This window comes from Drosophila melanogaster, chromosome 2L (genome assembly GCF_000001215.4).
Source record: "Drosophila melanogaster chromosome 2L".
In the NCBI taxonomy this organism is placed as follows: domain Eukaryota; kingdom Metazoa; phylum Arthropoda; class Insecta; order Diptera; family Drosophilidae; genus Drosophila; species Drosophila melanogaster.
The window spans coordinates 10,677,198-10,691,076 of record NT_033779.5 but is presented as its reverse complement, the minus strand read 5'-3'; the positions used below and the strand labels follow the sequence as shown (position 1 = coordinate 10,691,076).

Sequence of the window (13,879 nt, the reverse complement as noted above, 5' to 3'; positions counted from 1 at the left end):
TTATAACGAGCTTAAAGTACAAGTAAAATTGGATTTCCAATAGTTTACCTTTGCCTGAATCGACCACCAAAAATCACCGAGTTCTGACGACTGTGCTAATTCGATTTTCACAAATGCTGGCCAGGAAAACCCCTTCGGATGTGAGTCGCTAATCGTCACACATGTGTACGATCACAAATGTATCTCAAAGTTGGCTGTGACGACACCCAAACGGGTTTCGTATTCATATTCTAAAAAGAAATGATTTTTTTTTTTACCAATTAACAACCCCTGAAATCTTGTTCGACGCGCATGGGAGACTTTATTGTTATGGACTGTTAAGACTCAGATCTCTAAGAGCCCGAATTATGGGGATTTTGCGATTGCTATCGTGCACTGTCTCATTAAAATGTGTGATTTTTCCCCACTAACGATCAGTGTCAACATATCATATTGCTAAGAGATTGTAAACCTAAACTTAGTCATGAATGAGAGATTTCACTCTGATACTATATTTTACTCATTGCACAAGATTTACATATTTGCGCTAGTGAAACCAATCGCAATTGCTGGCCGATACTGTGAACTAAGATAAAATGCTTTTAGAAATCAATCAAATAGTATATTCGATATATAATGCATATCACTACAATACAATATCAATAGAATCAATAGAATTCAAATGTGTTGGCCGTAGATTAATTGATCACTTCATTTAAACACACAGAGCAAACCATGAGTAATAATAAATTTTGGCTTTATAGTAAAGTTGTATTAATTTAAGATAAGAAATATGATTCTGTTTTGTTTTCAACAAATCCACATGTGTACTTTCAGGACTAGTTGGTTTTATTCTAATAATTTCAGGATTAGTCGGGTATATTTTAATAATTGATGCGCGATCGGAACTGAAGACTTTCTGTGGCAGACTGAACCTTCTCTTGAGCAGAATGGTCGCGAAACCTGGAGAAATGCCCAATAGCCACCGGCGATCAGTCAGTGATCTCACCACCTCCAACTGGCCCACTCCAATCGACCGGTGTTTATTGAAAACATCGCCATCGAAACCGCTTTCGACGAACAAAGCAAGATAGGGGGAATAAACTCTTCAAGATGAACTTGTCAGATGATCGGCATTAGGCGATCGAAATCAACCGCCGAGGAGTACTCTTGATCTTGGTGGGGAACTACGCAGATCAGGAAGAACTACATGTAAACAAGCTGGCTGTCATTTTTCAAACACTACCACCTGGGTCATCTTTTGAGTGGGGGTCGACAATCATGTGTCTTCGTGGGAGTGTGTGTGGGAATCCCCCGGCAAACAAAGTCATCGCTTAGCACGGCAGCACTACGCACCAAGCATGTAAAACTTAAAAAATTATATTATTTTTAAAATAGGAAATCATCGATATATTTAACAGAATTTAAAATACTGCTAGTAATAATAGCAAAAATCGGCTAAGTATATAATACTTCTTTATAATTCCTCGTTTATGCTACCGTTTTGATAATGAATTTTAAAAAATCCAAGCGTTGTTTTTATTACCAATATCAATAAAAATATTATTAAATGTAGCATTATTTTATTAATTTAGCATTATTTTATTAATTGTACATTTAAACTCAAAATATCATTCGTCATCGATTTTCTCAAGAGCAATATGTATGTTGCCCAGTGTAATTAGATATGAGATGGAACACAATCAAAAGAAAACCGGTAGGTGATCGGCCCATGAGCCGAAATTATAAACATTTGACTCTCCAGGTATGTGACGACTTTTCGAAAAAATGCAGCAGGTATAAATACTTTAGCGACTCAGCTGAGAGTCCGTCAGTTCCAGCCCAGACAACCCAGCGATCGCACAGATAGAATCTATCAAACTCACAGAAGAATTCTCGCAATGAAGACTCTGATTGTTCTCGCTCTTCTGGTGGCCGCCGTTTCGGCCCTACCGCAATTTGGATTCGGACGACCAGGATTTGGTGGCGGATTCGGCGGCGGACCCTACGGCGGTGGCTTTGGCGGTGGTCCATATGGCGGCGGCTTTGGCGGTGGTCCTTATGGCGGCGGTTTCGGAGGTGGTCCATACGGCGGGGGATTCGGTAATCCCTATGGCGGCGGATTCGGCGGTGGCAGGCGTCATGGCGGTGGACGCGGTGGTGGCGGTGGTGCTGCCTCTGCCTCCGCATCTTCGTCAGCCTCTGCAGCTGGTGGTGGTGGCGGAGCGGCCTCCTCATCCGCCTCTTCATCCGCCTCCGCAAGCGGTGGTGGTTTCTACGGATAAGCTGCCAGAGAGCGGATTATCTAGAAGTTAAGTTATTGTTAATGTTAAAAAAGTCTGAAATAAAAAAATTTTAAAACCCACAAAAAGCATTATTTTGAAATTAAAAAAAAATCAATAATTTATCTCTTCAGAAATTATTAAGGTTCAATAAACGGATTTATGTGCAGTTTTTAATTAACAAATATTTACACATTTCGCTAAAAGCGAAAAATATTTATCTGTCGAGTTCTATGTGTAATGTAATTTTTATTTTAAATCTTATAAGCAATCTAATTGATTTTAAGTCTTATCAGCGAAGTGAATGATTATTCTACGGTCGAGGGTTGGCTATTATAAGAAATTATATTTTTAGTATAATAATTTGGGATAGATTTGTGAGCAGATTAAAAGATTTATTACTTCTAATCATTTTAGTGAGAGTACTTACCTTACCGTACTCTTACTTTTTTTGTTTTTGAATTTTACCCTCCTCAAACTTGTGCAGTGCACAATATGGTTCGATTTCTCATCCGATGAGTACTAATCTGCATAAAATTGCCGTTGGCTTATACATATAAGTCGGGAGGATAAATAAAAATAGTTGCACATTCAATTGTCAAAGTTCTGACATAGATGGCCAGTGATGCGGGCATCGTATGTAGGAGGCTTTTGAGCACCCTTTTGCATTTTTATATGGCTGTGTGAATCACATAACATTACTTGGCACACTTTCAATTGGGACTCCCCGTTTGGTTGGTCCACTCTTTCGATGATAGCTCTTTCGTAGCCCCCACGCCGATCAAACAAAATTAATCAACTCGATTCATTTGAATTTCTAATGCTTTTGGGATGTTGTTTTTCTCCTGACATGATGATGACTCTCGTGTATTAATTTGAATAATTAACGTTTAGAATTTAGCCAAATACACGTTTTTATAACGTTTTCAATTATATTCGGCTTTAAAAGGCTTAAATAAACAAACAATTAAAAATCTGCGCGACGCGAAAAAGTTTAAAGCTAAACAGGTGGCAGAAAGGCAACAAAAAATTTGCATTTATTATGGCGAACAGTAAAATCAGTCAACTGTTTTTGATATGTTTGTGATACTTAATTAATAGCGGCACAGAGATGCTCAAAGAGAACTAGTTCATTATTTTTATTTATTAATTTAATTTGATGACTGTACTAATATCTAACCAGTTACCGCTAATAAGATCTACCTCTATCTAATATCTATAATATCTATGGTAAACTGTTTTACGTTTACTGCTTAATATTATTATTTACATATTTTTAAATGGCTAAACAATAAGTAATTACATTTTTCTATGTTCCGAGGATAAATATATAGATTTTGACTAGCATTTAATGCGACATCTATTTCGGATCATCTGACTAGAATTCCCCTTGTTCGAAATCTACCTGCGCTGATTTTCAATATTGGCCCCCCTCGATAAGATGTATTTTTCGTCACCCTCCATTAAGCTCCATTAACTACTCGGTCCATGACATCACTGGTATCAAGCCCATCGTTATGCTGCCTCTCCAGTGGATGTATAGATTAGGGGGCGCGTCTCAGGTGCTACCGAGATTGGGACTAACCGGTTGCAGCGGGAGATCGAGCAGACCGGGTTTATTGTGTGTAGGGTCCGACGGTCGTACGCTCCGAACTTGCTAATGAGTTGAGCCATAAATATTGATAATTTGTTCTGTTTTTTCTCTTTTTCTCATTTCTATCTACTTTTGCCGCTTAGGAGAGTGAGCTCCAGGGTAGATCACCGAGCAGTCAACGAATCTATTCGCCAACGGGCAACGGAATAAAAGCCGGGTCCGGCGGTGCATTGGACAAGTGTTTGGATCACCTTCGAGGAAGCAACAACTCAACATGAAACTTTTCATCGCGCTCTCTGTTCTGGTGGCTGTGGCATCGGCCCTGCCTCAATTCGGCGGAAACGCCAACGCCAACGCGAATGCTAATGCCAATGCCCAGGGCGGCCTTGGAGGTCGTCCTGGATTCGGCGGTGGCCCAGGGTTTGGCGGTGGCCCAGGTTTCGGCGGTGGCCCAGGTTTCGGCGGTCGCCCAGGCTTTGGCGGTGGCCCAGGATTCGGCGGTGGCCCAGGTTTCGGCGGTGGCCAAGGTTTCGGCGGTCGCCCAGGATTCGGCGGTGGCCCAGGATTCGGCGGTGGATTTGGTGGAGGTCCTGGATTTGGTGGTGGCTCAGGATTCGGTGGTGGACGTCCTGCAGTCGGTGGCTCATCTGCGGCCTCAGCCTCTTCCTCGGCATCGGCTAGTGGTGGCGGACGTGGTGGCGCTGGATCCGCTTCTGCATCGTCATCCGCCAATGCCTCCGGAGGTGGACTGTACGGTTAGACCGATCCAAACTATACTGGTATTTGGAGTTAAGCGATAAGAAATGACTGTGAATAAAACCTAAATAAATTAAAATTATATACAAGTATTTGTCATTCAATCATTTTTATCATTAAGGAGTTATTTGTAAACATATTATAGGTAAACGTGTTAAGCTAAAAATTCAACAGTAGCAATAGTCGAATAGACGCGGAGTGAGAAATAAAAAAAGTTGAACTATTTGCTAGAAAACTAACGACAAATTTTAAACGCATTTATTGAAAGGAGATGTTATATTTTTGGCTCTTGTAGGCGTGCTTATACAAAAGATCATTGCTAAAATCTTTGAATTATATTTTAAGTTTACGAAAACCAATTTAATTTTAAGACACAAATAATGAAAATCTAATCTAACATTAATACATTTTAAAACACAGTTCTTAAGAACTGGAAAAATTTGATATTATTTTATGAATCAGTAGTACAAGAGAGTTATAAAATCTTGGTTCAAATATATAGCAAGAAGCTTTTGTCAGGCATTGGAAATTGACAAAACACTGGTTGACTTTTTATACGCTTTCAGAGGGCATCTCGATTATATCCAGAAGTTTGCCAGACACATTTGCGACCAAAAGAAGTATATACATGTTTAAATTCTTGATCATTCTGTTTGTTTTTATGCAAATGAGCCCCTTAGGTTTGAAGCTATCTGCATGAATCTTCCCCAAAAGCTTTTTTCTAATATAGGGTAGCATATAACTCGGAACGAACCGGATCGGCAAACAATTTTTCGCTTGATCATAAAAAACACTCTTATTCGGTGTAAATTCGTATTTGAGTACAATAACTTTGTATTTTGCTTAGTAAAAATCGAACGACCACAACTGCCTTGGAAAATTATTCGAAAATAATAAAAAAGAAATCATAGTTTCAATGTTGTAACTCGGTAAGCATCCGTATTTTTTAAATATATATGTACATATTTAAATTTATATAGATAAACAAATAAATACACGTAGTAGAAGGGTATATAAGCTTCGGCTGAGCTTCCTTTCTTGTTAGATCTGACTCGACTATCCGCACGTCCGCAGTTTAAATTATCATTTTTATTTCGCGTAAATGAAGTTGAATACAAACATACATATATTCATCGCTAAAAAATATGTAAATTTTATAGGGGCTTGAACGGTTGCCGGTAAATTACAAAAATATTGATAAGAACCAGATGTGGGTTTGCTTCCAAATATGGAATAATTTTGGATTTATAGCAGAACAAGGAAACTCATAGAAAAGTGTTAATTAAAACCACATGTGCGACTTTGTAAGAATATATTGGTAGTAAGCGACCGAAAATATTTAAATATATTAGGGTAATGTTTTTAAGCTTGCCAAATTTGTTGATTCCAATTTGATTATCATTGGACTAATACCGCTAAGGATTCTGAAACGGTTCTTTTCACAATGATCATGTAATAACGCTTCTATATTAAGGTAGATTTAGATTTCAGGAACCACTTTGCTTCTATATCTATGCTGATAAAAAAAAAAAAAACAAACATATAACACATTCTAGTGTTAATAGCTAATAGCTAATAAAGAGAATTCCCTGACAATTAACTGCTTCTATGTCGTTTCCGTCTGAAAGCGATGCGATGATAGTGCCGAAAGTAAGAAATATACTGGCTTAATGAAATATAAACACAAATATCAATAATCGTTTAAATATTGATATCATCAAACCGGTTCCTTAGTAAACCACCACGAACACGGCTCGTGTTGGTCTAAAGACATTTGCAAACTTTCCTTAAACCATTGCATTCGATCAGAGCACTATCTGACTCTTTCACTCGCTATCCGTCCCACTCTGGAGCGCTGTCCAGATCGGGGGAATCTATCTGTGATCTCCGATAATATTGAAATTATTTTTCGGCAGTGACTATTGTTTGCATGCTAATTTTTATCCGAAAGCGGAGGCTAGATTAGATTATTGTTTTTTTTTTTTATTTTTTTTTGTTTGTTTGCGTCTGCCTGCCGTCTGGCCACTATAAAAACCAGGCCCTGGGGCATTGGCCATTAAGTTTGTTCAGTCACTCCGATCAAGCAGATCACCATGAAGGTCTTTGTCGTTCTCGCCGTAATCCTGGCCGTGTCCAGTGCCGCCCCGCAGTTTAATAATGGCAATGCTAACGCAAATGCCAACGCAAATGCTGAGAGTGAGGGCGGTGGAAGACCAGGATTCAGCGGACCTGGTTTCCAGAAGGAAGGCGGATTCGGAGGAGGATTCGGGGAACGAGGCCCTGGATTCGGAGGACAGGGTGGATTCGGAGGGCCAGGACAAGGTGGATTCGGAGGACCAGGTGGCTTTGAAGGACAAGGTGGATTCGGCGGACAGGGTGGATTCGGAGGACAGGGTGGATTCGGAGGACAGGGTGGATTCGGAGGACCAGGAGGATTCGGAGGACCAGGAGGACCAGGAGGATTCGGTGGTAACTCCGAAGCTAACGCCAATGCCAATGCTGTCGCCAACTCTGACGGAGGATTTGGCGGTGGTAATGCCAATGCAAACGCCAATGCCAATGCCAACACCCGAGGTGGCAGTGCTAATGCTAACGCCAATGCCGTCGCCAACGCATTCCGCAAATAAGCCAACAGATCCGAATTTATTCACTGAGTAGATTTTTAATATTTATAAAAATAAAAATAAAAAACACAAAACTATGAACATTTGTAATTCTTGAAAGGCATGTCATCACAGTAATGAGGTCCATGCAAACAAGGAAAACTAACACAGAATCCTTTTTAAGTATAGATCCACTAAATTGAATGTGCATAAAAAGAACATGTGCATTTTTGCACACATCCAATTACATTTTTTTTTCCAGGGGAATGCTTTGTCAAGAATATTTTGATAATATTTTATTTCGAATTTATGCATTTCTATTATGAAAATATAAATGAAATGATTCAGTCGCAAAATTGTTCTAGGCTGATAAAATTACAATTCATACATTGAAAGCGTATTTTGTAAAAATGTTTGTAGTCTTTTTGGAATAAACAAAGAAAAATATTTTACTCTTTAGATTTACAAATTATAATTATAATGTGTGTTCCACTTTCTAGAGCAACAGAAAAGAACAGACATTTCGAAAACATCATTGATATGCAGACTGTGTGCTTTGATTAGTGCAAAAATTAACTATGATAATAATATGTAGATAATTTAGCTAGAATTAAAAACTAGAAAAAACGCTATAGCCGAGTTCCTCGACTATCTGATACCCGTTACTCAACTAGTTCATTTGGCACATCAATAGATAGGAAAAAATGGTAATTAAACAAAAAAATATCAAAAGCATTTTTCAAAAGTGCAACGTCCCTAAAATCTGAATGCAATATAGATTGAAAATGCTCCTTCTATCTGTTTCATACATTCTAATAAGCCTAGCATACCCTATTACTGTACGATTAAGGGGTATAAAACTAGTTTTATTTCGGAAAGGTTTGGCTACCGTAAACGTAGAAACTTATCCAGATGTTGATAATTTGCAAATTTAAATATTGCAAACCCGAGTTTTAAGAAGCTTGACAATATATCAAGAGACGTCGGACTTCATTTGTGAAAAAATATCTTCGATTTATTAGACCTGCTGAAATTGAGTGTGTCACTCCGTAAGTGGCCAAATTCAAGACTTGTTGTGGGTGGCAAATGCAATTACTTAATTACATAAAAAAAGTAATCACACAAAAAAAAAAAACTCACAAATTGTTTGGATTTCCGGGTAAGCTGTACAAACAAATGATGAATGAAATGAGCTTAATGATTTTAAATATAAAAATAAATTAAATTAAAATTGAGATGCACTAACTATTTGCAAAAACTATATATATATAATGCATACTTTTCAGTTGTAATTCAAGTTGTTAGATACATTTTAAAACATAGTTTCTAATATTAGCTCCCGCTGTTAACTTAGTCTGTTTTTAGGAGGCTAGAGAAATCTTGTTTGACGTCATTAGATCTATAAATAATGCCCGACTCATAAACTGGTTATTAACCTAATATACGAAAACAACATCTTGGATTTCCAAAAACAGAATTAGCATTTTAATATTTATTGGTATTGGTATTGGTTTCAGTTTAGTAGGTCTGTCAGCGGACGTGCCCACTTTTCGAGAGTACAGTTATGAATCCGTTTCGAGCCTATCCATGTCTGCCATGTCCACCTCCACCTCCTCCGGAGCTGGCGTTGGCGGTTGCAGTGGCCGAGGCCGAGGCGGAAGCTGGGCCGCCTCCTCTGCTGTCGGCGGTTGCAGCGGCATTCGCGTTGGCAACTGCGTTCGAACCGCCGACTCCACCGACTCCACCGCCTCCACCGCCTCCACCGCGACCACCGCCACCACCGCCTCCACCGAATCCGCCGAATCCACCAGGATGTGCCTGAACGGCCACCAGGGCGAAGATTAGAAAAATGCAGATAGCCAGGAACTTCATCGTTAGAGATTGCGATGTTTTGTGATCGCGTGCTGGCCTCTTTTATACCAGCATCCGTGACAGGTGGACGACTTGTTTATCTGAAAAACAAAAAAAATCACAGAATCGATATTGTATCGGCATATATATGGGGGCTTCGATTAGCACATTAATTAGACATATATTAAAAACGCATGACGTTTAATATTACCTATATGTATAGTATATGCTTATATACTATGTTATCAATAATTGAAAACTGGTTAGCTTTGGCAAGCCATGTTTTGGTAAAGTATATTTTCAGGCTGTAAAAAAGCTCAGATAAATTCATTATGATAATCAGCTATAAAAACTAGTTTATCATGTAAGTCCTTAGATTTGCTTCTGTTTACACATTTTATACAAAATTCCTTTTCCGGTGATTACAACTTTTGAACCCGAAAATTATATATATATTCTTCACTTAATAAATAATAATTAAAAATTAATAAATTTATATTTATAGTATATTATACATAGAAGGTAAGGCCATTGTGTTGATAACGTTTGGCAAAAGTAATAATAGAAAAATGTCTTAGTCTTTATGCAATAATTATGCATTTGTTTATTTTTTAAAGCAATTGCCGTTTCTGGACTGCTGTTATCATCATTCCTTATCCGTAGTAAGCACCCGGACTGTAACCAACTGAGTTTGCGTTTGCATTAGCGTTGGCAGTGGCTACTGCGCCTCCACCACCACCGCCGTAGCTACCGGGTCCGCCGTAGCCACCGAGTCCTCCGTAGCCACCGGGTCCTCCATAGCCACCGGGTCCTCCGAAACCAACGCGTCCTCCTAAGCCGCCAAGTCCTCCCAAGCCACTGAGTCCACCGTGTCCTCCGTGTCCAAAGCCACCGTGTATACCAGGATATCCTTGGACTGCCACAATGGCAAGGAGCAGGATAGCGCAGAGTGCATATAATTTCATCGTGGGATGTCCCACTATCCTGTGTTTTTTTTTTTTCGTATGACAACTTAATTTCCATAATGAAACAAAGAAAGCAAAAATAAGTCTACTTAACTTGTTAACAATGGTTAACTAGAGCTTAAATATATAAGTGGCATAGTTTTCGGCTGTAACAGAAGTTGTTTTTATTTTCTGCGAATGAAGCTTTTATAGCCAGAGCTTACTGTAGCAAGCATACAGTGAGAAATATTTGCGAATCTTTTTGTTTTACAAATCAATCTACTGTAGTAATTTGGGTCATTAAATGTCCAGGATAAATTTATTCATAAGCAAGGAAAATGGAGAGATAGAGAAATTACTTCAATGTTATGATAGAAATAACTAATCTATTAATTTCATTTCTGCAATTGTGGTTACCATCTTAATATATATATTTTTCTTCATCCCGTTAAGCTTATGACTAACTGCCTGATATCGGTACATCCCACGACCTAGAGCTTACTAAGTCAGTTGGCTTAGTAAATAAAGGCCAGTTAAGTGGCCAAAAAAAAAAAAACCCGTATCGCCAAAACCTTCGATCCGCATTCATTCGAACCATATTCAACATGCAGTTTAGCGACTGCCGCTCAAGTTCAAATGGAAATTAGCGCTTGGTGTTTGTTTTATAGCCGATTGCTTTCAAATTCCATCGAGGGTGAGGCATAGCAAACGTGATACTCATTGCAAAACCCCCAAAAAAGCCCTGTGCTTCTTCATGGATTCATGGATTTTCACAAGCCGATCGATGAATGAATAATCTGCCAGGCGACCCAAGCCTGCAGACCTGACCACACCAAACCAGTCAGCTTGACTGGTCCACGTGTCTGTCCATCGGACTAACTGCGTCCATGCCGGAACATAAAGCCCAAAAATGTATGACGACAACTCTTGAGGAGATTGCCGGTTTTTCTTTTTCTGTTTTTTATTTTTTTTTTTGCAGGTGGGCAGCGATCAGCTTGTGGGCTGCTGAATGTCTGAGCTTGTGTTTGACTTGATTTCTTGGGTGCGCTGCTCGAACAATATACAAAATGATTCATATTCAGTGAATTAGATTTGAAAGAAGTCTATACTATATTGAATACTCTACATTGAATGCTCTATATTAAAAACTCTATATTGAATATTCAATTTTAGGAATAGACCCTACATAAACATGATTTAAATTATCTTTCCCTCTGCTACTATTAGAGGGTATCTTTTGGATCACCTCAGCCAATCACGTTTCGTTGCGGCAATATTATGTCCCATTTGAAGATCGATTTTCGGATCAACAATGTTTAAAATACCTACTAACGCTTTGTGCAATCGCCAAAACAAACACAAAACGAAAGATGGGTGTTCATGTTTTATTTATAATTTATAAAATCGCTTATCTCACGCATTTCTCCTCATTTTTGTCATTTGGCAGACCGTTCACAAATTTTGCACAATATTATTTTTGTTTTGTTTAATGTCTGTGCGGATTTGTATTTCCATCGATATCTTCTTACGCATCGTTATTTGTTTTTCTTTTTTTTTTTTGGTTTATCACACTGTGCGGATCGTCGCATAAAATTTAAATATTTTTGTTTATAACTCGTTTAGAATTGAAAATTGCCTAAAACAACCCGAGCATCAATCTCCACATAATGGCAAGTTGTCCGACCTTGACAAGGTCGTGTGGTGCTGACCACTCACGAGCGGTTGGTCCGCACCACAGACGAGTATCCGTAGAGCACCTCCACTCCGTCGGAGTTGAAGATTCGCTCCACACGCGGAGCTCGCGTCTGAATGGGGCGTTCTGTGGTGGTGGTTGTGGTTGGAGCACTGGTGGTGCTGGTGGTACTTGTCGTAGTTGGAGCTTCAGTGGTGCTCGTCGTAGTTGGAGCCTCAGTGGTGCTCGTTGTAGTTGGATCTTCAGTGCTGCTTGTGGTGCTCGTCGTAGTTGGAGCTTCAGTGGTGCTCGTAGTGGATGTTGTGTCCAAAGCACTCGTGGTGGTCTCTGGCTGGAAGTTCTCCAATGTTCCCACCTTGGTGGTGATCAGAACAGTCTCGGTGGTTGAAGTGGAGGTGCTTGGAGCTGTTTCAGTGGTCTCCTCAGCCTCACTGGTGGGTTTAAATGCAGAGGACAAAACTAGTGGCAGTTCTGTGAAAAAAATATGTATTTAGTTAACATATTGTTGGCAAGGAAATGGGTTTCGTAAATAAATAAGTCACAAATATATTTTTAGATTAAAGACACACCTGTAGTTTCCTCAATGGCACCCTCAGTGGTGGCTGCCTCTTCCTTTACTGTGGGCACCACCGTAGTTGATTCCGGTTGTGGTTCAGTGACGATAGGAGCTGCATTGCTAACGTATTGGTAAACAGGCACCACTGTGGTTTCCACCGTCTCTGCCTGATCAGTCTCAATTCCGGTCTTTTTATCCTCTTCCACCAATGCGGCGTCGGTGGTCATAATCATGGAAAGCTCTACGTTCTCATGGAGGGGTTCATTTGTGGTCGTTTCCATTCGGTTCTCGGCCATGTCCAGTTCAATCTCTTCCATATGTGCGGGCTTCCGCTCGAAGTAGTTCCTTATGGTTTTGACCTCCTCCTTGACGGTGGTTTCCTCGGTCTCAGCATTAGGAGTCGTGGCTCCGTCCTGTGGCAGAATAGTGGTGATCTCCACTCTTCTAGTGGTTGTGATGAAATTCGGTGGCAGTGTGGTAGCTCCGAATTTGTAGCTCCGCTTGGTGGTGCTCTCGGAAACTTCAGACTTTGGTTGCTCAGTACTTGTTGATGTGGTCTGATCCTCCTCCTCCGAGTCCGAATCGAGGTCATCTTCCGGCTTTTCGGGATTCTTGAGCTCCTCCTCCTGTGCACGCTCCATCTCAAGCTGTTGCACCACCGAATCCGGAAGTGGCTCCTCCGTCGTAACTATCGGGCTGGCTTCGGTGAAGGCCTCCCCCTCAGGATTGGTGGTCAATATCACGTCCGAGTCGACATCTACCGTAATGGTGCTCTCCTCCACGGACATATAGGTGGAGGAGTCCACGTCCTCGGTGGCTTCATACTCCGGCGAAACGGTTGTTTTCTGTGGCGCAGCTCTTGCGTGGCTGTAAACTGCGATCAGTAGCAGAATGGCAAAGGTCCGCAGCATTTCGGCGGATTTTTTGTTTTTTTTTGGTATTCGCGGAATGCGAGGCGGTTCAGTGGCTCGCTGGCAATGAATCAAACGAGTGTGGTGGTTCGAACGTGCCGAAAGCTACGTTCACTTTGGCTCTGAAAAAACTTGCTCCTGATTCCAAAAGCTCTCTCTTTCTGCAGAGAAAAAAGGTGGTTTATTTTTACGATATTAAGAGAGGAAGGGATCTTACAAATAACTGAATATTTTTAAGCTGTTTTAGAGCTATATGTTATTCACTGTTTATATTAGCTTTTGAACGATGCTTTAGTTAAAGTTATAGTCATTCCCACTTTTCCTTTTCTTTTTGACAATTGCACTAAAATTGATAGTTCACTTCAATTTTGTTTGTTTTATATTTGGAAATTCACCATAAATTTTAAGCATTTTTTTAAACGTTTTTCTCTGAGTGTCTTTACCTCAGACCGTATCTCTGTATGTTAACTGGTTCACTTTGGGGCTGCTGGCTTCCGCTCCACGTTGTTGTGACTAGTTTTGTTTGCGGCGAGGAACTAAACCGTTTGCAGCTCCGTCTCGGGCTTTTAAGGCGTTTGAAAAACTGTTCCCGGCCCGGGTTTTTGGCTTGGGTTTCTTTCGCTTCTTCTGGCGGCCCAGGTGTGCGACCAACTGCTCCTCGGGTTCGGCACTTTTGATGGACCTGAAGTGCAGGTGGGCCGGCCTGGGAA

The 13,879-nt window shown here is 40.2% G+C and overlaps 6 protein-coding genes and 1 long non-coding RNA gene across 14 annotated transcripts, besides 1 other annotated feature; 4 read left to right on the top strand and 3 right to left on the bottom strand.

Moving 5' to 3' along the window:
* Window positions 1–1,805: 1,805 nt before the first annotated feature.
* On the top strand, window positions 1,806–2,343 carry CG7294 (uncharacterized protein). The gene has a single exon (NM_135594.4). The coding sequence runs from the start codon at window positions 1,881–1,883 to the stop codon at window positions 2,262–2,264; it is 384 nt and encodes a 127-aa protein (NP_609438.1). The 5' UTR covers window positions 1,806–1,880; the 3' UTR covers window positions 2,265–2,343.
* A 1,667-nt stretch (window positions 2,344–4,010) lies between these two features.
* CG7296 (uncharacterized protein) lies at window positions 4,011–4,953 on the top strand. Of its 2 annotated transcripts, none has more exons than NM_001273432.1 (1): window positions 4,011–4,953. In NM_001273432.1, the coding sequence occupies exon 1, from the start codon at window positions 4,130–4,132 to the stop codon at window positions 4,613–4,615; it is 486 nt and encodes a 161-aa protein (NP_001260361.1). In that variant the 5' UTR covers window positions 4,011–4,129; the 3' UTR covers window positions 4,616–4,953. The 2 variants fall into 2 exon arrangements, with proteins under 2 accessions (NP_001260361.1, NP_609437.2); NM_135593.4 differs by having other exon boundaries at window positions 4,088–4,686.
* Window positions 4,954–6,667: 1,714 nt separating this feature from the next.
* CG7299 (uncharacterized protein) lies at window positions 6,668–7,650 on the top strand. 2 transcript variants are annotated; one of them, NM_001201859.2, is made up of 1 exon: window positions 6,668–7,650. In NM_001201859.2, the coding sequence occupies exon 1, from the start codon at window positions 6,705–6,707 to the stop codon at window positions 7,236–7,238; it is 534 nt and encodes a 177-aa protein (NP_001188788.2). In that variant the 5' UTR covers window positions 6,668–6,704; the 3' UTR covers window positions 7,239–7,650. The 2 variants fall into 2 exon arrangements, with proteins under 2 accessions (NP_001188788.2, NP_609436.1); NM_135592.4 differs by having other exon boundaries at window positions 6,668–7,310.
* A 183-nt stretch (window positions 7,651–7,833) lies between these two features.
* Window positions 7,834–7,889: a mobile genetic element.
* Window positions 7,890–8,548: 659 nt separating this feature from the next.
* On the bottom strand, window positions 8,549–9,175 carry CG17107 (uncharacterized protein). Of its 3 annotated transcripts, none has more exons than NM_001273431.1 (1): window positions 8,549–9,111. In NM_001273431.1, exon 1 carries the CDS (start codon window positions 9,084–9,086, stop codon window positions 8,796–8,798), a length of 291 nt encoding a protein of 96 aa, NP_001260360.1. In that variant the 5' UTR covers window positions 9,087–9,111; the 3' UTR covers window positions 8,549–8,795. The 3 variants fall into 3 exon arrangements, with proteins under 3 accessions (NP_001260360.1, NP_001260359.1, NP_609435.1); NM_001273430.1 differs by having other exon boundaries at window positions 8,694–9,175; NM_135591.4 differs by having other exon boundaries at window positions 8,694–9,111.
* A 126-nt stretch (window positions 9,176–9,301) lies between these two features.
* CG17105 (uncharacterized protein) lies at window positions 9,302–10,047 on the bottom strand. 2 transcript variants are annotated; one of them, NM_001298881.1, is made up of 1 exon: window positions 9,302–10,047. In NM_001298881.1, the coding sequence occupies exon 1, from the start codon at window positions 10,028–10,030 to the stop codon at window positions 9,719–9,721; it is 312 nt and encodes a 103-aa protein (NP_001285810.1). In that variant the 5' UTR covers window positions 10,031–10,047; the 3' UTR covers window positions 9,302–9,718. The 2 variants fall into 2 exon arrangements, with proteins under 2 accessions (NP_001285810.1, NP_609434.1); NM_135590.3 differs by having other exon boundaries at window positions 9,614–10,047.
* A 549-nt stretch (window positions 10,048–10,596) lies between these two features.
* Window positions 10,597–10,926, top strand: lncRNA:CR44180 (long non-coding RNA:CR44180). Its single transcript, NR_073754.1, has one exon. It is a non-coding gene; the product is annotated as a long non-coding RNA:CR44180 (long non-coding RNA).
* A 443-nt stretch (window positions 10,927–11,369) lies between these two features.
* Window positions 11,370–13,879, bottom strand: CG17104 (uncharacterized protein). Of its 3 annotated transcripts, none has more exons than NM_001273429.1 (3): window positions 13,613–13,879; window positions 12,272–13,330; window positions 11,370–12,173 (listed from the first exon to the last, which is right to left on the bottom strand). In NM_001273429.1, the coding sequence occupies exons 2-3, from the start codon at window positions 13,167–13,169 to the stop codon at window positions 11,722–11,724; spliced, it is 1,350 nt and encodes a 449-aa protein (NP_001260358.1). In that variant the 5' UTR covers window positions 13,170–13,330; window positions 13,613–13,879; the 3' UTR covers window positions 11,370–11,721. The 3 variants fall into 3 exon arrangements, with proteins under 3 accessions (NP_001260358.1, NP_609433.1, NP_001285809.1); NM_135589.3 differs by having other exon boundaries at window positions 11,570–12,173; window positions 13,613–13,712; NM_001298880.1 differs by lacking the exon at window positions 13,613–13,879 and having other exon boundaries at window positions 11,570–12,173; window positions 12,272–13,260.

What these genes read in the sequence shown, in the direction of transcription:
- CG17107 (NM_001273430.1), bottom strand. Translation starts at nt 9,086, where the DNA reads ATGAAGTTCCTGGCTATCTGCATTTTTCTAATCTTCGCCCTGGTGGCC.
- CG7294 (NM_135594.4), top strand. Translation starts at nt 1,881, where the DNA reads ATGAAGACTCTGATTGTTCTCGCTCTTCTGGTGGCCGCCGTTTCGGCC.
- CG7299 (NM_001201859.2), top strand. Translation starts at nt 6,705, where the DNA reads ATGAAGGTCTTTGTCGTTCTCGCCGTAATCCTGGCCGTGTCCAGTGCC.
- CG7296 (NM_001273432.1), top strand. Translation starts at nt 4,130, where the DNA reads ATGAAACTTTTCATCGCGCTCTCTGTTCTGGTGGCTGTGGCATCGGCC.
- CG17105 (NM_001298881.1), bottom strand. Translation starts at nt 10,030, where the DNA reads ATGAAATTATATGCACTCTGCGCTATCCTGCTCCTTGCCATTGTGGCA.
- CG17104 (NM_001273429.1), bottom strand. Translation starts at nt 13,169, where the DNA reads ATGCTGCGGACCTTTGCCATTCTGCTACTGATCGCAGTTTACAGCCAC. An exon ending in TGCCATTGAGGAAACTACAG is followed by an intron (nt 12,174 to 12,271) that starts GTGTGTCTTTAA and finishes TTTTTTTCACAG; the next exon opens with AACTGCCACTAGTTTTGTCC.